This window comes from Muscardinus avellanarius, assembly GCF_963383645.1.
Source record: "Muscardinus avellanarius genome assembly, chromosome: 1".
Taxonomy (NCBI): Eukaryota; Metazoa; Chordata; class Mammalia; order Rodentia; family Gliridae; genus Muscardinus; species Muscardinus avellanarius.
The window spans coordinates 237,331,884-237,351,717 of NC_137786.1; the positions used below are offsets into that span (position 1 = coordinate 237,331,884).

At 58.2% G+C, this 19,834-nt stretch overlaps 1 protein-coding gene across 1 annotated transcript in view; it reads right to left on the reverse strand.

Annotated features, from left to right (window-relative positions):
* Positions 1–4,039: 4,039 nt before the first annotated feature.
* The window catches only part of KCNQ1 (potassium voltage-gated channel subfamily Q member 1), a gene marked incomplete at both ends in the record, with an annotated part of 335,487 nt that continues 319,692 nt past the window's right edge, over positions 4,040–19,834 (reverse strand). The window contains one exon of the mRNA XM_080693799.1: positions 4,040–4,258. Coding sequence (XP_080549925.1) covers positions 4,040–4,258 — 219 coding nt within the window. The remainder of the gene's footprint in view (positions 4,259–19,834) is intronic.

Genomic DNA, 19,834 nt, shown 5'->3' on the forward strand with positions numbered 1-19,834 from the left:
TAAAATAGGTCTGGGAGTATAGCCCGGAGGTAGAAGGGTTTCCAGGAACCCCAGTAACACCAAAAAAAAAAAAAATTTTTTTTTGTGCATTTGAGGATGGAACCTAGGGGAATTTGACCTCTGAGCTACGCCCCCTGCCCTATTTTTTCTTATTCTTTATTTTGAAATAGGGTCTAAGTTGCAGAGGGCCTCATTAAGTAGCTGAGGCTATCTCTAACTGAGATCCTCCCGTCTCAGTCTCCTGAATGCTGGGATTACAAGTGTGCGCCACCACGCCCAGCTTTTATTCTTTATTTTGAAACAGGGTCTCATTGAGTTGCAAAGGGCCTAAGTAGCTGAGGCTGGCCAAGAACATGATCCTCCTGTCTCAGCCTCCCCAGTGCTGGGATTATAAGCGTGCGCCACCATGCCCGGTTCCTAGCCCTATTTTCTATTCTTTTTTTTCCCCTCGGGTCTGGGGATGGAAGCCAGGCACATTCAACCACTGAGCTATTTTTATATACCCCCTGCCCTATTTTTTATTCTTTATTTTAAGACAGGGTCTCACTAAGTTGCAGAGGGCCTCACTAAGTAGCTGAGGCTGTCCCCAAACCACGATCCTACAGTTTCAGCCTCCAGAATGCTGGGATTACAAGTGTGCGCCACCACACCTGGCTTTATTCTTTATTTTTGAAACAGAGCCTCAGTAAGTAGCTGAGGCTGGCCGCAATCTTGCATTCCTCCTGTCTCAACCTCCCAAGTATTGGGATTGCAGTTGTGCACCACCAAGCCTGGTTACCAGGATGCCTTTATTAAGCATCTACTGTATACCTGACCTGGGCTAGCTTACATGTCTTAGCTCCATCAACCCCCTCCCCACGCTCCCTTGAAGGACACTCTTACTGTTCCCCGTTTCCCAGGCAGGGAAGGGGGTGGGAGGTGAAGGGCAGGGCCCGCCATGTCAGGGTCTCCTCCTGTCGCCCTGCCGCAGAGTTGGGTAGACCTCAGCTTTGGCCAATGCCAGCCCTCGAGACTGGCTTCCCCGGGGCCAGGCACAGTGCCCACAAGGCAGTCCAGTAGAAATCAGAGAATGGGAAGAAGAGTTGGGGGCCCAGGAAGCAGGAGCCCCTCGCGGCCCCCCCCGCAGACGCTCCTGGCACCCATTGGGCATTGAGGACCTCAATAAGGGAGCCCAATTTGGACACAAAGGCCCAGCTCTGGGGACAAATACTCATAGATATTGTCCGCCTGGGCCGCCAGGCAGCGAGGCTGGGCTCACAAAGGGCCGAAGAAAGGGGCCGAGGGAGGGGCCGCGAGTCTGCCTGGGCTGCACATGCGGCGGTTGCCCGGGCGACGGCCCTCTCGCGGAGAGGTCTGCCGGGCCATTGTCCGGGGCCTGTAGGATGTGTCACACACCAGATGGTCGTGTGCTGTGTAGGTCACTTATCGTGGACAGAGTGAAGGAATGTGGCCAGCGCGGCAGGCCGGGCGCCATCTGTTCCCTCAGACCGTGGGCACCGTGCGGGCACTGAGCACTGGGCCGGGCCGGGCCCAGCCTCTTCCCCCCAGGCTTTAATTAGCTAATTCCATAATTGGACTTTATTTCAGGTAAATTGCATTTCACACCCCAGAGGGCCGCAATGGTCCTTCCAAGAGGGACACACCCGGCACTGTGTGCGCGGTTGATAATAGGTCCTGCCCACGCCCCCCTCCCAGCTCGCCCTGGGCTGTGCCCGGCCTGGCGCTGTGGCGGGTCCTGCCTCCAGCCAGTGGCATCCTAGGGCTCCCACAAATATTTACCCAACAAGGAGACAACAGCTCCAAGTTCCAGCATCTGTACCTCTGACCTCTCCTACCTCCAGCGGGCTGGGGCTGGGTGGGGAAACCTCAGGCGGAGCCCGGGCCTCCCTCCCTGTACTGGTCCATGCCGGCCAAGCCAGGTGCCAAGAGCCCACAGGTGGAAGCCAAGATGTGTTTCCAGGATCCGGGGGGTCTCTGTGTCAAGGGCGAGCTGGAGGCCTCTCTGCCACCCACACCTGGAGCCCCACGCCCACTGTGGCCACCTCCTGCTGCCCTAGGCTTTGTACAGGCTCCGTCTTTGAAATCTCAGGCCTGTAGCCGGGCATGGTGGTGCACGCTTGGAATCCCAGCATTTGGGAGGCTGAGACAGGATCGCGGGTTCACAGACAGCCTCAGCTACTTAGTGAGGCCCTTTATGGCTCAGTGAGATGACTTTTCAAAATAAAGAATAATTTTAAAAAAAGGGTTGGAGGTGTAGTTTGGAGGTAGAATGCCCCTGGGTTCCATCCCCAGTACCAAAAAAAAAAAAGAAATCTCAGATGCGCTTAGCTCTGGTGGCCTAGGATTTAGGGCTGCCTCTGGATGGACAGGAGAGGAAGAGTTTGGAAGGATGGAGAATGGCCCAAAAGCTCTGGGGTGGGTTCAGCTGACACACCCTGGACTCTGGCTCAGTATGTGCTGGGTTTCCATGTGCAGGTAGGGGAAGAGGATGGGTCGGCCTTGAATATGCTGTGAGCACCCGGCCAGGGCACACACCTCCATCAGAGAGTGCGGGAGCGTCAGGCTCCAGATGGGGAAATAGAGCCCGAGGCCATAGGTGTGAGTACATGGGGTCCCCAGGAGCCCTGGCCCACTCTTGCACCCCCCACCCTAGGGGTCCACTCCTTGGGGTCTTGAAGGGTAGACCTGGACAGGGCCTGTACCTTGGTGGGCCTCCTGGGTTGAAGACCAGCCTGACTCGGGCAGGAAGATGGAGAGGCTCCAGCATATCTCTGACTCTGGCTATGCCCAGGGCCACACATCTGTACTGCCAGCGAGGGCCCTGACCAGGCCTGTCTGCACTAGGGTACGGGGTCTTCGGGAGACAGGAAGTGATCACAGGATGACCATCACGTGGCCAGAGCCATCTGAGGTGGATGTTCTGGGGCCCCCATAACGTCACAACCCCTCTGAACCTGCCAAGTCAAGCCTTCTTCTGGCAGAAAGTATTCAGGCTGACCAGGCACCTGCTTCCCTGGAACCGATGGGGTCCACGAGGATGTCCCAGAGGGTCAGGAGTGCTGGTTTCTCCAGCAGGGCCTGAGGGATGAGAGCTGGGCCGTGATTGGCCCTGATGCCCCAGGCGGCTCTGGGAGCTGAAGGGAGGGACGAGCCCCGCGCCGCCCCAACAGGGCCATCGGTCTCGGAATCAAGGCAGTAGGCGGGCCAAGATCAACCCGTGATGTTCCGTGTTTATTAGGGAAAGTCTGGGCAAATTAATGATCAGAATCACACTGTGAAACTTGGTACAACAGATTCCAAATCACCACACACTATTCTGATTTCTAGGAGACACAGTGCCCGGAAGGAGCCTGTCCTGTGTAGAAACTGCCACTCCCTTAAACTGCCCGTGGCCAAGGAGCTCCCGGTCGGTGTGTCTGTCCAGCTGCTTGGACCAGGTAGGAGAGGAAGGACCCTGCTCTCCACCTCAGTGAGTGGGAGAAGCTTCCTCTGCCTATGATGGGCCCTCGGGGCACTCTGTCCCCGGCGGGCGCACGGGGTCAGCCTGTTAGAGAACAAAGATAGTCAGGGCAGGGCCTGCTGAGCAGGGCTTTCGGCCTTGCCGTGGGCTGGGCCCACCCGGCCCTGCCCGCTGCCTGCTGCCTGCTGGGCCCTGGATTTGAGGCTGGGTGTCTGGGGAGGAGCTGGCCCTGTAGACCCCACCCAGGCCCTTCCCCTATCTCCCCTGAGGAAGCCCTTGGTCCAACAGGGATGGACCTCCTTCGGCCTGTCCACAACTGGACCAGGCCTGGTACCCTTGGGTGCCCCTACTCCTCATCCAACCACCATGCAAGCGATATGGTTGTCACGGTGGGGGCGATGGACCCCGCGCCCAGCCGAGTTCTAGTACCCATGGGTGGGGCAGAGGCGGCTTCAGCCCGGCCCCAGGCTCAGGCTCTGAGGCTGCTCTTTTGGGGCCTTCAAGGATGTCCAGATGGGTGCCCCCGCTGATAGGGAGGTGGGGTGGGCCAGCTGGGGCTGCTGGGGGCCTCCCCACCCATCAGGAGCCCTCGTCGGGCCCCCTCCGGGGCACGGTCAGCTGCTCATAGGTGGGCAGGGAGTTTCCGGGCAGGAAGAGCTCGGGGTGCACGGAGCCGCCTTCGCTGAGGGGCTGCAGCCCCTGGGCCCCGCCCCCGCAGCGGGAGCCACCCTGGTGCAGGGAGAGGAGCTGGTGAAGCATGTCCGTGATGACCACCAGCCTCTGGTCCAGCTGCGTCACCTGTGGGGACAGGAGCGAAGCTGAGTGCGGCAGCAGGTGCGGCCCGGTGTGGACGGCCCCAGGGCCCGGTGGGCGAGCCCGGGAGAGGGGACCCGCCAAGTGTCTCTGGACACACATGCACACGCCACCATGCCCGCATGCCTCGGTCACACCCATGGGTGCGAGTGGAGTATGCGTGGGTGTGCCCACTGTGCTTCTGTGCGTCTACACGAGTGGGCTTGAGGGGGAACGCGCCTTCCCCTCCCCTCCCCCAAGACCTGGTGGTGGGGGTCACTCCTCAGCCCCCTCCCCGGCTCTGGCCAGGCCCTCTGAGACCTCAAGGCACAGCAGGGTCAGCACCAGGAGCTGGGCCCTTTGCTGTGGCCCTTGGCTTCTTGAGGTCAACCCGGGGTCATCTGGGGCGGGGTCAAAGGCGACTAGGGAGCTGGGTGTGGTAGCACACGCTTATAATCCTAGGATTCGGGAGGCTGAGACAGGAGGATCATGGTTGGCTGACATCCTCAGCTACTTAGTGAGGCCCTCTGCAACTCAGTGAGACCCTGTTTCAAAATAAAGAATAAAAAATTGGGCTCGGGGTGTAGCTCGGAGGTAGAATGCCCCTGGGTTCCATCCCCAGTACCCCCCAAAAAGGAGACTTGGGGTCGTGTCTGCTCTACCTGGGGGGAATTGGAGGCAGCCTCCAGGGAATGTCACAACGGTGGAGGCCCAGGGCCCAGGAGGCCTCAGTAGGCCAAGGCTGGGACTTGCCCCCTCCCCAGGGCTTATAGCCCAGCTCAACACCGGAAGCACTCGGTCCTGGCTACAGGACTCTGCTATATGCCTGTCAAGCATTGCTGTGAAGCAGGAGGGGAAGTAGAGGCAGGATGGGCCGGGGAGGTGCCTAACTAGCAGTGGGTGGGGGTCCCAGCCTGAGCGAGGTCCAGGAGAGCATCCCCCTGACCCATGGAGATGGGTTGGCGCCTGGGCTGCAAGGTCCTAAGGTGGGTGCCTCCCCCATGGGTACCTGGGGTGCCAGAGAGACCAGATATGGTGGTCGTGGTGGCGGGGGTGCGGAGGTGTGAAGGAGCGGGCCAGATGCAGGGTCAGACCCGTAGGGGAGCTTCTGGGGAAAAGGTGGTTTTGGGGTCAGAACCACGAAGATGACTCAGCCAAGTGCCGATGGCCGGGCTATCCCGAAGTACAAGCGGGAGGTCGGAGCTGGCCACGGCATCCACCCACTGCACGGCACGTGTTGTGTATGAGGTCCGGCCCCAGGCAGTCCTGGGTAGGCCTGACCGCTCCAGCTGCTGACCAGGCTACAGGGCCCTGGTCAGGGTGGCCGAGGCCAAGCTGGGGTATCAGGAAGGTGCTGGTGGGTCAAGGGGCGCCAGCCCCATGCTGGCTGGAGGCAGAGCAGGTTCTGAGAGGAGGGGCAGGCCCAGTTTCAAAGGCTGGGCGCTGCCACCACTCACTCTCCCTCCTGCTGTGGGCAATGGATGGAGTGAGGAACTGGGTGGCTGCCGGGGGTGCCGAGATGAGAGAAGGGGTCTCTCCTGGGTGGGGACCGAATGCCTGTCCCTGCAGCCCAGAAGGGTCATGCGGGCACCTTCTATCTGGGAGGTGAGCCTGTGCCCTTCTTGAAAGGAGGAATGTCAGCCGGGCGTGGGGGCGCACGCTTATAATCCCAGCATTCGGGAGGCTGAGACAGGAGGATCGCGGTTGGTGGACAGCCTCAACTACTTAGTGAGGCCCTCTGCAACTCAGTGAGACCCTGTTTGAAAAGAAAGAATAAAAAATAGGGCAGGGGGTGTCGCTTGGAGGTAGAATGCCCCTGGGCTCCGTCCCTAGTACTACCAAAAAAAAAAAAAAAAAGAAAGGAGGAATGTCACCCAGCCTTCAGGATATAAGTGGGGAAACTGAGGCTCGGTGCCCACAAGTGCACAGTAGGTTGACGCCAAAGCCAAGCTTGCTCCTTGGGTTGAGTCCTGGGTTCGCCTCCTGAGTCAGGTCTTCCTGGCCTGCACGGCAGAAGGATTGCGGGAGACCCATCTCGCCCGGCTTCAGGCCGCTCTGTGCCGGCCCCAGCTCGGGGATCGATTGGTTTGGTATCAACTAAAGCAGCAAATACACTGCAGAAGAAAATCTGTGGTTTCATAAATCTTCACTTTACGGCACTTGGACATCTGTTGAGGCCCCAGATGTGCTAATGGCAGGGAGGCCTGTGTAGGGAATGCTCAGAAAAAAGGCAGCAGGAAGGTGGCTCTGGGCAGGCTGTGGGCTGCCGGAGTGGCTGGGGAAGGGGCTCTGTCCTAAGCCAGCTGGGGTGATGCCTCCTCCTAGCAGGGAGCCCAGCACCTTTCAAAGAGGGTCTCTGCCTCCTGCGGGGGAGCGGGAGGGGGGCTGGTGCACTCCGCAAGGGCCTTCAAAGGGTGTTGCTGGAGTGCCCTGCCCAAGTCCGGCTGGTTTTTTCTTTCTTTCTATTTTTGGCATACTGGGGATGGAACTCAGGGGCTTTCTACCTCCGAGCTACACCCCCAGCCCTATTTTTTAAAATTATTTATTTTGGAACAGGGTCTCACTGAGTTGCAAAGGGCCTAAGTAGCTGATGCTGGCCACAAACCGCCAACCTCCTGTCTCAGCCTCCCCAATGCTGGGATGACAAGCGTGTGCCGTCATGCCCGGCTCCGGCTGCTTTCTGAGCTTGTCACGTCCCAGTGGCTGCTGCTTGTGGCAACCGAAGCTCTCAGGGGTTCCTTGGGTTCTCTGGTCCCAGGGGGGTCCTACTAGCCAGGCTGTTAGAGTGGGGTATGTATGGGCCAGAATCCCCGAGCTGAGCTTGTGGCCACACACTAATGGTTGGAAGACAGCACTGGGTCGGGGAGGACAGGGAGAAATAGCCTCTGTCCCCACTAAAGCTTCCTGGCACCGAGGGGCCTATCTGGGTCCTTCTGGTCATCTACGAGGCCCACCCAGACTGCCCTGGCTGCCCACGGCATTCTCCTAGGTCCATCTAGTCACCCAAGGGTCCTGCCAGACTGTTCCGAATGCCCCTGGCATCCTCCTAGACTGTCCTAAATGTCATGGGAACAACTGGGTTCCCTGGAGACCCTGCCTGAAGCCCAGTGGGCTCCTCTTCCTCTCTTTTTTTTGGGGGGGTACAGGGGCATTCTACCTCCAAGCTACACCCCCAGCTCTATTTTTACCTATATTTTGAAACAGGGTCTCACGGAGTAGCAAAGGGCCTCACTAAGTAGCTGAGGCTGTCAGCCAACCATGATCCTCCTGTCTCAGCCTCCTGAATGCTGGGATTACAAGGGTGTGCAACCATGCCGGGCTTCCTCGATCTCTTGAAAGTCAGGTGTGGTGAAAAACAGTAGCTGGCGGGTGGGCCATGCCTCCTGACCCAGACTAGGCCAGTGTGGGCCCTGACCAGCCACCCAGGGATGACCTTGGCCAGGACCCCAGACGCAGGAAGCCAGGTGCCAGGGAGGTGCCGCCACCCCAGGGGAAGGCAGCACCCGCTCCGGGCACCAGACCCGTGCTCCCCAGGAGCCGCTGGGACAGGTCGGTTTTGGGGACCTCGGATCGCTCCACTATTTGCAATTTGAGAGCGATTAGAAGGACAGGAGAGACAAAAGGCCCTTTGTGCCTGGCCTCGACTCACCACATTAATAACCATAAGACGACTTTTGCGGCCTCGGAAGAGAAAAGAAGCAATCAGGATAACAGGTAGGTGGAGAGCCCGCGGGGTCAAACCCGGCACCGGGACCCCTGTTTGATGTGGTTATGAATTTGTTTTCAAAAGAAAATCTTGAAAAAAGAGTCTTTCAAGGGAAATTTTTGCAGAACCTGCCCAGCCTTGATCCCCGCTCGGGACCCCTGAAGGCTTTGGCCTTGTGGTCGCCTTGGGCTGCCTCAGCCAGCTCGGCCAGGGGTGGGCAGGCAAGGCGGGGACGCCAGGGGCTGGGCTTGAGGGCAGGGAGCGCTGTGATGCGCCCAGGCTGGGGCTTCAGGAATGGCAGCCTCTGGCTCCCTGGGATCCCCAAAGGCAGGGTGGGCCTTCTCCAGGGACAGTACAGGGCCACCTCGGCACTCCCCCATGTGCCCCAGGGAATGTGGGAGCCAGTCTCAGAGGTCTTATCTGAGTCTTGGCACCAACATGGGCTGCAGGGAGTTGAGGAGGGGGCTCAGGAGGGGGGCAGGGACGCAGGAGCCAGCCACCCCGTGCACCCGCCCTAGCTTCCTGCCCCCAGCCCTCTGGCACGCCCCAGGCTTCCCATCTCTTGGACCACAGTCCCCAAGGCCCCAGCTGGTGCCCAGGCTAGGTCTGAGATTTGGGCCACGTGGCAGCCTCCAGGGCCCTGACCCTGGATGGGGATACGCGGTGGGGCTGCCAGAGGGACGCCTGGCCGCGGCGACCAGAGCCCCGTCCCAGGCTGTCCTCTGTCTCTCACTGTTCTGCTTGTGTGGCAGGAAGGGCCCGCACTGTGGTGACCCGGGCCGCTGACACCCTCAGCCCTACTGCCACGTGGCCAAGGACCTGGTGGCCTCAAGACCCTCCCTGGGCCTGGCTGGCCCGCGCTGACCATCCCTGGAGGCGATGCCTCTGAGAGGGTGTGGGCCAGGAAGAGCCCCTTCCACCTGGCCGCAGAAGCATGCCTACCAGGGCAGCCCCATGCTCAGCCCCTGATGTATACCTCAAGGACCCTCGGCAGGCCGGCCGCAGAGGAGGGGCTCAGGATCCTCATCACAGCATAACCGGCCCCTCCGCAGGTCTCCCCAAGCTTCAGCCCCAGCCCTGTGCCTTCCTGGGGCTCCAGAACCCGTCTCCAAGGCTGTAGGTCTCTGTGCACCTCAGCTCAGCAGGGCTGATGGGAGCTCTGATCCTCCCAAGCTGGCTATCCCTCCTGTCTCAGAAAATGGCACCAACAGCCACAAAGTAGGACGAACTCTCCTCCCACGGCTGGGTCCTGGGGCTCTCTGAAGCACACGCCCCAAATTCACCCCGTATTTTTTTTTTGCCTATTTATTATTTTTCATTTTATTTTGGTGGTACTGGGGATGGAATCCAGGGACATTCGACCTCCAAACAACACCCAGCCCTATTTTTTATTCTTTATTTTGAAACAGGGTCTCACTGAGTTGCAGAGGGCCTCGCTAAGTAGCTGAGGCTGGCCGCGAACCGTGATCCTCCCGTCTCAGCCTCCCGAATGCTGGGACCACAAGCGTGCCCCCACCCCCGGCTGAAGTCCTACCTATTTCTTCACTTGTTCACGCAGCAGAGGCTACACATCCTTTCCTGTATGTCTTCCAATCCTATGCATGCTTAGAATGGCCTTTTCCATCCCAACTCTGAAATGTCTTTTTCTAGTATATTTTATTTTTTTCCTTTTGTGGTACTGGGAATTGAGCCCAGGGATCATTCTGCCTCCAAGCCACACCCCCAGCCCTTTTTATTTTTTTAATTTTGAAACTGTCTCACTAAGTTGCTGAGGCTGCCCTCAATCCTACAATCCTCCCATCTCAGCCTCCCAAGTGCTGGAATCACAGGCCTGTTGCATCAGGCTCAGCTCTAAAATATTTGAGATTTGTTTTCTATTCTTGAATCTTTTATTTACCTGGGGATGATTTTTTTTTTTTTTTTTTGGTGGTACTGGGGGTGGAGCCCAGGGGCTTTCTACCTCTGGGCTATACTCCCAGACCTATTTTATACTTTATTTGGAAACAGGGTCTCACTAAGTTGCTGAGAGCCTCACTCAGTAGCTGAGGCTGGCTTCGAACCCGTGCGATCCTCCTGTCTCAGCCTCGCAAGCGCGGGGATTACAAGCGTGCGCCACCACGCCCAGCTTACCTGGGGATGATTTTGAACCATAGACCTACCTTTAGTGGTGACCCCACTGATTTCCCGCTAAGTCGGGGCTCCCCTTTTACATCCAAGTTCCTCGTATGTCTCCATTATTCTGGGGTCCACACTAAACAGCTCTCATTATGATGGCTCTCATGGGGGGCGCTAGGGACATCCTTTATGGAGATGCCTATGGTAGCCCTGTTGAGATGACCAGCGCCTCCCCTTGGCAACCTCAAGGACTTGGCTCTGGCCTCGCTAGACCGAGAAAGTTAGTTCCCCTGCTTGCAGCTCACAGAAGACCCCCCTGTGCTCTGAGCCCAAGACGAAGGCGTTACTGCGGCCGTGTGTACTGACTGCCACTCCTTGCCTCCTCCATGGAGACCTCCCCTCTGGTCCTCTCCCTGCCGTGATGTCTTCCTGGACACCCAGGTGGCTCCCACCCTTTCCTTAGCTCAGCCATGGGGGGCTGTGTACCACCATCGCTGGTGGCGCCATGTGACCCGCACTGCTGGACGCTTGGCCGCAGCTCCCTTCGCACACCCCTGTCAGGGCCGATGTGTGTCCACAGCCATCCATATCTGCGGCCTCTTGTGCCTGTGTATGTCAGCCCCGGGAGGAAAGGACTCAGGGCTGAGGTTTCAGAGCAGTAGGCGAGGATAGCCCGGAAGCTGCCTACGACCGCCCACCTGACAGGTAGGAGACCCAGGCCTAGGATGGGGGCACGAGCCAGCCCCCAGCCCTGGCCAGGCCCTGTGGCAGCCTCTGCGTGCTGGCTCTGGGCAAACAGGAAAGTAGGGCAGGTTGGAAAAGGTACAGGCAGCCGAGAACCATGTTTGTGCTGGCGCCTGCTTCTCCTCTGCAGAGTCCAGGACGCCAGGGGCACGCCAGGCAGAATGCTTTGTGCAGGGAACCAGGGATCTTGGTCCCGCCCAACCAGGCGTGCAGAGACCCTTGGGCAGCCGTGGGCCGGTGGGCAGCGGCCCTGGCTCTGGGCGTCTGTGCCACAGGACTGCCCGCATTGTCAGCACTGGCTGCTCTCCAGCCAGAGACCGCTGCTCCCCCTCCCTCACCCCGACACCCAGGCCCTAGAGATGTGGGAACCCCAGGTGCACCAGCTCCCAGGACTCCCAGGGCTGCTCCGCACTGCCCAGCAAACTTCAGCCCTGTCCTCATGCCTGGCCTGTCCCCATCAATGCCTGCCCTGCCCCACCGTGTCCCCAGAGAGCCACCAGCAGACCCTGCGGCTGTGGGGACTCGGAGCCTCACCTTCCTCTCCCTGCTCTGGCTCAGAAGAGGCCAGCCCCCGGCTCCCCAGAACCAGGGCTTGTCCTGTCTGCTCTGTGTCCCCCACCTCCAGCTCCACCCTGGCTCCTCTCATCTGCATGAACACGCTCAGGCCTCAGCCCAAGCCCCCACGTCCTGGGTCTGTCCACTGTCCCGCTGCCCACCTACTCAGCAGACCACCTTGCCCTCCCCCTCGTGGCCAAGCCTCTAGGAGGGGCCGTTTGCAACCTGTCCTTGAAGGGGCTGCTTCTCCTGGCCACAGCTGTCCCAACGGCCGCACCGGCCATGACCTGTCTTCCTGGGCCCGGCTTCTCCCTCTGCAGGGATGCCCTGTGCCTGGGCTCCTCCCACGCTGCCTTTCTAGAACATTCGCAAGCACCATCAGGAGGCACGGACCTCTCCCTGAGGCCCTGGCTCATGATGGGCTCCTCCCCTGCACCCATCACGGGCACCTGGGTCCAGAGCGGGGTCCCTTTGCCGGCCCCCCTCCTGGTCTGTGGCCATCCTCCCAGGTACTCCAGTCCATCCTGTTTCCACTTCACCAGCTGCCCCCTGAAGGCGGGGAACGTGGCCGGGTCAACAGTGGTGGCCCCTGGCCTGGGGTGACTCCGGGTCTGTCACCCTTTTGCATGAGGGGTCAGTGCTTCTGGTCCACAGCACGTGGTATCCATGGGGCTCAGAAGCTCACGCCGGGACCCTGAGGCTGTGTGCATATGTGGGGTCTCCTGGGGGCAGGGTCCAGCTCTCCTGGGCAGCTCTGCGGGCTCGTGCAACAGACTTGGGGAGGGGTGGTATGGACCCCGGCTCCTCAGAGCCGCCTCTGGCCGCTTCCCTGGCCCCTGGAATTGGCGGTACCATGGCCTGTGACTTCCCCGTATCTCTCAGGCCACCCTGGTCACCCCTAGCTCAGCACTGTGGCCTCACTCTGGATACTGGAAACAGCTTCCAGCATGCTCCTGGGCACCCCAAGCCCTCCACCCACACCCCGCCTGCCAGTGGACAGGGTCATGGGCCCTGTCCTGGCTGCTACACTGCCAGCGGGAAGCTTGTCCAGCTATAAAGTCTTACTGTTGGCCACTCCAGCGCGCACCTCAAAGTTAGGCAGGCTTAGCCAGGTGTGGTGGCGTGCGCCTGTAATCCCAGTACTACGGTACTTGAGAGGCTGAGACGGGAAGACTGCAGGTGTGAAGCCAATCTCAGCAACTAGGCGAAGCCCTCAGCAACTTAGTGAGACCCTGTTTCCAAATAAAAATATAAAACAGGGCTGGGGGTGTAGCTCCGAGGCAGGGCACCCCTGGGGCCAAGCCCCAGCACCACAAAACAAAAACAAAGAAACTGAGGGTGTAGCTTGGAGCTAGGCTGCCCTGGGTTCAATTCTTCGTACCAGCCAACCATAAACAAAACCCAAATTAGGCAGACTTAATTTTGTTCATGAGGTTTTGCTGGACTGGGGATGGAACCCAGGGGCATTCTACACCCCCAGCCCTATTTCTTATTCTTTATTTTGAAACCGGGTCTCTCTGAGTTGCGGAGGGCCTCACTAAGTAGCTGAGGCTGGTTGCAAACCCTGATCCTCAGGCCTCAGCCTCCCGAGTGCTGGGATGACAAGCGTGCGCCACCGCGCCTGCTCTTGATAAGGACCCGGCTTCTGTCCCAGCTCCGCCATTCCACAGTGGCCTCGTCTTGGGGAGCGCTGTCTCTTCTCTCCATTGTTGGCCTCCATGCCTCAAACTCCATGTGCCCTTGAGACCACCGAGCAAGCCCCGGACCCAGCACCCTCTCCTGCGCCTCACCCACCCCTGCACTTCCTGTCTGGCCATCTCCTCCCCGGGCCCTTGGGCCTCCCGCCCTCCCAGGTAGGTCCTGCCACTGGTCCTTTGCAACTGCTCCCATGATAAAGTCTCTCTTTTTTCATAAGCCTCTTCCTCCGTTAGCCATTTACTTACTGTCTCCCCAGAGCCTTCCCTTGTCCTGTCCACAGAGATGTCTGGCCTGCGCACCCCAGCGCTCAGGCCCCCCTTTCTCTTGGCCCTTCCGCACCACTGTACTGACTTCTGCTTTCTGATGTTCCAGCTCTTGGCACAGTAGGTCCTCAATAATGGCTTACAGGATGGGGTGAGTGGACCACAGTCACCAGAGGCTAGAATCGTCTAGAGCCCAGCAGAGCAGCTGAGGGCTCTGGCCCCTACATGGGTGTGTGTGTGTGCGTGTGTGTGCCTGCACGTGGACGTGTGTGTGAGCCTGTGCTGGGAGGAAGCTGGGGACTCGGGGGAGGGGACTCTGGGGTACAGGTGGACAAGAACCATGTTCTGCCGGCTGCCCCGGTCCTGGGGAGCCCTGCCCGGGGCTGGGATGTCAGATCTCACCTCCGTTCCCTCCTCAGTCCTGGCCTGAGCTGCAGCTGTAGCTAACCCAGATGGGTCGGCAGCCCCCAGTCCCGGCCCGCGCCCAGGACCGGGCCTCTCTCTCTGCCTCCCCCGCTTCCGTTCCTGCTCGTAGGACAGGATTCCCTGGATTCAGAACCCACGAGGCTGGAGCCAGGTTGGAGGCTGGGCCCCAGGACTGTGGGCTGGGGTCCCAGATGGAGGCTGGGCGGCCCGGCCTGGAATCTGGGATCTGGCCTCTCTCCTGGCATCTGGGAGAGACATGCAGGGAGCCAGAGCCGAGACCCCACCAACGCCACGTTGCAGGCCCCCCGGAAGCTGCCGTGCTGGTGCCGGGGAAGCCAAGCACTGCCTTCTCCAGTCCCGGACAGGAGGATTCCTCTCCCTTCCCAGCCGTTGAGGCCCAGAGCCCCCAAGCCAGAGGCCCCAAACTTCTATCCCTTCTCTTTCTGACTCTGGCTGCCTTCCTGCCTCTACTCCGAGCTCCTGGCCGGGCAGCTCAATTCCTCTTGGTGGGCCCAGCCCCTGCTTCAGTGTTGGGGTAGACGGGGCAGTCAAGAAGACCTGGGGTGGCATGGGGTGGCTGGCGGAGGAGCAGCTCGCCCAGGCCTTGAAGGCAAGATGCGGATGGAGCGATCTGGGGCGCTGGCCCCTTTCTGGCCTTCCTGCTGCTGGCCCAGCGTCTCCTGGCTGCCTGCCCCCGGCCCCGCCCGGAGCACTTTCCCATCACTCCTGCCGGCCACACCACCACCCTGCCCATTCCGCTCAGGTCTCCCCGTGAGCGCTCAGCTTGGGAACCTCCTGCGCGATCCACCCGCCTGGATGTGTGGCCTCTGGCCCGGGGCGGCAGGTGCTCTGGACCGTCCCTGCCCGGACAGACGGGTGGGGGCCCGCCCCCGCCCTGACCACTCGGGCACTGCTTCCCCGCCCCCACCTCTCTGACCGACTGTCCAGGAAGGGGGTGAGGAGGTGGGGAGGGGGTGGGCGGCAGGAAGTCGCCAGGGCTCCAGGCCAGGCCTGGAGCGCTCCAGCCCCATCTGCACAGATTTGGCAGGTCCCGCTCCCCTCTGCTCCCAGGCCGGCCAGAACGGACCCTGGCGCTGGCCAGTGCCAGCCCTCCCCGAGCCGACGGCCTGAGTTCTGACTGCTGTCCACGGCCCACCTAGGGCCACGCTCCTTCCTGCTGTGGGTGCATGGCGTGTCTGGTCCCCAGCCTGGGCTCAGCCACATGCGAACGTGGCCCTGGCCTTTGGCCCTCGACCCAAGCCTTGGCTTCTGCCTTTGTAAGACAGAGACTGCACAGGGACACTGAGGGATCAAGGAGGTGTCGGACATGAGCAGGTCAGACCTGGCTGCTGAGACCGGTTGGCACTGCCCCATGCTGGGGACCTCCTGATGGCCTGGGGTCGGAGACACCCACAGCCTCCTGCCTCAGGAACGGTGTGAGCCTCAACAAGGTCCAGCAGACTAGAGGAGTCTGCGAGATGTCCAGGTACGAGGACCTGGGCCAGCTCAAGGTGGGCAAGCATGAGGCCCCCCTGCACGGCCCTTCGCCCACAGGGCTCTGGCCAGCCCCAGGCTCCGCACCGTTGACCATCACCTGCTCCTCCTCGTCACCTGACCTTTCGGGACCACTTCAGTCCAGCCTCTGCCCCGTGGCCAGAGACTAGAGAGAGCCCCACACCTGACCATGGCCTCCGCCCATGTGGGGACATCTGCCCTGCCTGGAGGCCCCCAGCCGCGCCTCTGGCCCACAGCCAGGCCACTCCATGGTGGCAGGGGCCTTCTCGACCTTCATGAGCTGAGCCTCTGGCCCCACACAGCCCCCTGGGGTGCTGAGCAGGGGTGTGGGCTCCAGGCAGGGCTGGTCACCCTGCAGAAGGCCGTCTAAGCTGGGCTCTGGGCCTTTGTTTTCTTCTGGTTCTGGGGATTGAACCCAGGGGGGCTCTACCTTTGAGCTACACCCCCAGCCCTATTTTCCTTTTTACTTGTCTTGCAAAGTTGTCTTACCACGCTGCCGAGGCTGGCTTTGAACCTGTGTTTCTTCTGTCTCTGCCTCCCCAGTACTGAGATGACAGGCTCTGGGCACCAGGCTTTCCATTCCCATCTTCCCGCGTGGACTCTCCTGACCCTGCTGAGGCCCTGCCGTGGACGAGGGGTTGTCTCATCTTCCCGCATTTTTAGAGTTGAGGTCAGTTTTGGGACAATGTCATAGGACTGGGCACCTGGGGATCATTTGTTCCCCAGGACCTGTGAGGTCAGATCTCTGAGGGGCCTCGTTTTAGGGAGAAGGTCTTGGCCCAACTACTTGGAAACCCCTGTCCTGCCCAGGTGTGCAGGCCGTCCCGGCCTCCATTTCCCTCTTTTCCTCCTCCCTCCCCTCCTCTTCCTCCTTGCTTCTCTTCTCCTCTCATTAATTATTCTTCTCCTTCTTCTCCTTCTCCTTCTCTTTCTCCTCCTCCTCCTCTTCCTCTCTCTCTTTCTCCTTTATTTTTCTTTTTTTTTCAGGTCTGGGGATGGAACCCAGGGGCATTAGACCTCCAAGCTACACCCCCTGCCCTGTTTTGTATCTTCTATTTTTTATTTTTTTTTGTGGTACTGGGGTTCCTGGAAACCCTTCTACCTCCGGGCTACACTCCCAGACCTATTTAATATTTTTATTTGGAAACAGGGTCTCTTAAGCCAGCACGTCTGGCTTTGAACCTGCGCGATCCTCCTGTCTCCGCCTCCCAAGTGCGAGGATTACAAGCGTGCGCCACCATGCCCGGCTTTATTCTTTATTTTGAAACAGGGTCTCACTGCGTTGCAGAGGGCCTAAGTAGCTGAGGCTGGCCACGAACCTCGATCCTCAGGTCTCAGCCTCCCGAATGCTGGGATTCCAAGCGTGTGCCAGCATGCCCGGCTTTCTCTCTATTATACTGGGGACTGAACCCAGGATCATTCTCCTTCTGAGCCACATCCTCCCACCCTATTTTTTTTTTTTAATTATTTGGAAACAGGGTCTTGACTTGTCATCCTCCTGTCTCTGCCCGCCAAGCACAGGGATGACAGGCGTGTGCCCTGGGGTTCCACGGCCTCACCAATGGCTGCCCCCTACACAGGTGTGTGGTGGGGATGGCTGAGGGTGCCCTTGGGCATCAGAGGCTGAGGACACTGAGCTGTGAGGACTCCTAGGAAGGCCCACAATGCTCGGAAGGTGAGTGGAAGGGCGGGAGCCTCCACCCAGGAAGGAGGCTCTGGCTGGCCCCGCGCCCGCCTGGCCTGGGCTGACCCGGAGCTGATGAGAGATGCAGGCCCCATCCTGTGGTTTCCAGCCCGCCCTTCCTGTGCCTGGGACTGGGAGGAAGAGGCCACGGGGGACACGAGGGCCAAGGTGGGGAACGCACGCTCAAAGACTGGAGGGTCCCCAACCACCATGGCCTGCAGCTTCCTCATTACTACCTTCAATCCCGGGGCCTTGGAGACCGTCTGAGGTCACAGCTCCAGGACGCCCGCCCGGGGAGAAGTCCAGTCACCCTTAAAGATGGGGGTGCCCACCACTGAGCCCTCCTTCCTCCCTACTGCCCCATCCTGCTCCAGTCTCAGTCACGCAGAGGGCTCCTGTCCAGGGTCACCCAACCCTCAGTTTGTACGCGCAACATGAAGGACCCGCCCTGGCCTCTGGACCCAGACTCCACGCTCCTGCGCCCTCTGCACGCCTGCACCTCTCCCCTCAAAGCCCCCAGCTCCCCACAGAACCCCTCCTCCTGCTCCTCATCAACGGAACCCCATTTCCCACACCATTATCCCTTCCTGCATTTTACCTTTGGTAATCTTACCATTGGTAATAAGACTGTCTGACACACCCCCATCTTGGAACAGGCCTCCCAGAGCGCCACCTCCTTGACCCCTAATTCCTGTTCCCGTGGCAACACCTCTCAGCCCTCTCTTAGCTTCCCTTGGCATTTAAAACCACATTCTGGTGTTCCTATTCCTTGAGTTTGCCATTTTATTTTATTTTCTGTGGTACTTGGGGTGGAACCCAGAGGCTTTCTACCTCCAGGCTACACTCTCAGACCTATTTTATACTTTATTTGGAAACAGGGTCTCACTAAGTTGCTGAGAGCCTCACTAAGTAGCTGAGGCTGGCTTTGAACCTGTGCGATCCTCCTGTCTCAGCCTCCCAAGCGCCAGGATTACAAGCATGCGCCACCACGCCCGGCTGAGTTTGCCTAGATATTATCTAGTGACTGCCTACCATGGAAATGAAGAGACCAATATTTTGTTCTCACAACTCCGGCCTTTTTCCTATTCTTCCAATACAGTTAAATCACAATTCTAGGCTGGATAAATATTTATGGTTTGTATTTTACATTAACATGATTTAACTTTTTCCATCATTATAAAAATTCTTATTTCAGCTGAGTCACCTGCTCTTCTATGATTACAACGTTTTGTTTTTCCTGGAGTCAGGAATTGCCTTTGGGTTTTGCTTAGTTTTTGTTTGTTTGTTTGTTTTGAGGGTTTATTTATTTAGGTAATTGGGCTTGAGCCATGGGGCATTCTACCTCCAAGCTACATCCCCAAGTTTGTTACTTTTTTATTTAAAAATAAGGTCTCTCTAAGTTGCCGAGGGTCTTGCTAAGTTGCAGAGGGTGGCCTTGAACCCACAAACCTCTTGTCTCCGTCTCTCAAATACTGGGATTACAGGTGTGTATCACTAAGCCCAGATTTTTGCTTAGTTTTTAATGCTTCTGTAACTAACCCATTCTTGAACTTTTCACAAGAGCTGTAAAATTTCTATTCTTCCAGTTGAGAAAACCAGTGATCAGTCAGCTTTATTTTTTGTCTGTTTTCATTTTTTTCTTCCTCTTGGAGATCTAACAGGGAGAGTTACTCTCCAGCTCTGCCGAACACTTATAATACGATAACTTCTTGTCTCGCATACTGAGAACTTCCTTGAGCTCTTTGTTTTTTTGTTTGTTCCTGGATTTTTTTTTCTCCTTTTGGGGCTAGATTCACTTGGTTTCTGGATTCCATTTTTGTCTCTGTCTCGGAACTCCCCCCCGTTTTGTCGGAGCACGTCCCCAAGTCACTTCTGAGAAAAGGCATGCGGTAGGTAGAAGTTTTGACTGTGCACATCTGAAGATGTCTTTACGGTCATGCCTGAGCGTTTGATGTGGCATAGGGTTCTAGATTGGGAAATACCTTCTCCCTTAGAGGTCTGAAGGTATTTCTTCATTATGAGCCAGCGTCCTGAATCCAGCTTTGAGAAATCGAGTACCATTTTGATTCTCTGTTCTCTATGTGTGACCTGCTTTGTGTCTCTGGGTATCTAGGGTGCCCAGGTTATCACGGGTACTCTGAGAACACGAGGATGTGCTCCTAGAGGGCTGTTCTGAGAGCTGGGGGAGGAGAACTTTATTTTCTAGCACAAAAGTGTTCTCCCTTGTGTACATCACGATAGCTCGTATTGCACCCGTACCTATTCCAGGTGTGCACAAGTTCAAATCCTCTCAGGTTCAGCTTCTCCAGAGACAAAGCCTCCGGCCTCTGGCTGGGCAGAATGGGCAGCACTTGGCCTTGTGGGCCGGAGCACTTGGGGAGCTCCTGCTGCTCAGACTGCGCCTCTCTTTGCAGTCCCTGAACCCCAACCCTCTTCAAGCCTGCCTGGGTTCCTGGTTAGAGCTGGTTCACTCTCAGTGTACCCCAACACTAAGCTCCAGGATAATTCTCTACTGGTCCTTCTATGTCTCATTTTTCAAACATCTTTTGAAAAAAAGTTCAAAAAATTTTTGAGGGGTCTACACTTGCTTTTTTCCCCCCAGTCTCTTTCTTATTGGTTATACCTTCAAAAAAAATTTTTTGTGTGCCTTTACTGTCATCTTTGTGGGGTTTGGAGGAGGCAGAAACAAATATGTGTTAATTTATGGGGTATAACCTGAGGTTGTATGCGCACTCCTCAGCTCTCCCATCTAGGCTTTTGGCCACAGCACCCCACTGCTCTCGTGATTTAGTGACCTCCCAGTAGTCATTCATGCTGTCTTCTGCCCCAGCTTCTTAGAATATTCCTTCCTGGATGCCAGTCCCTCCCTGATGAGC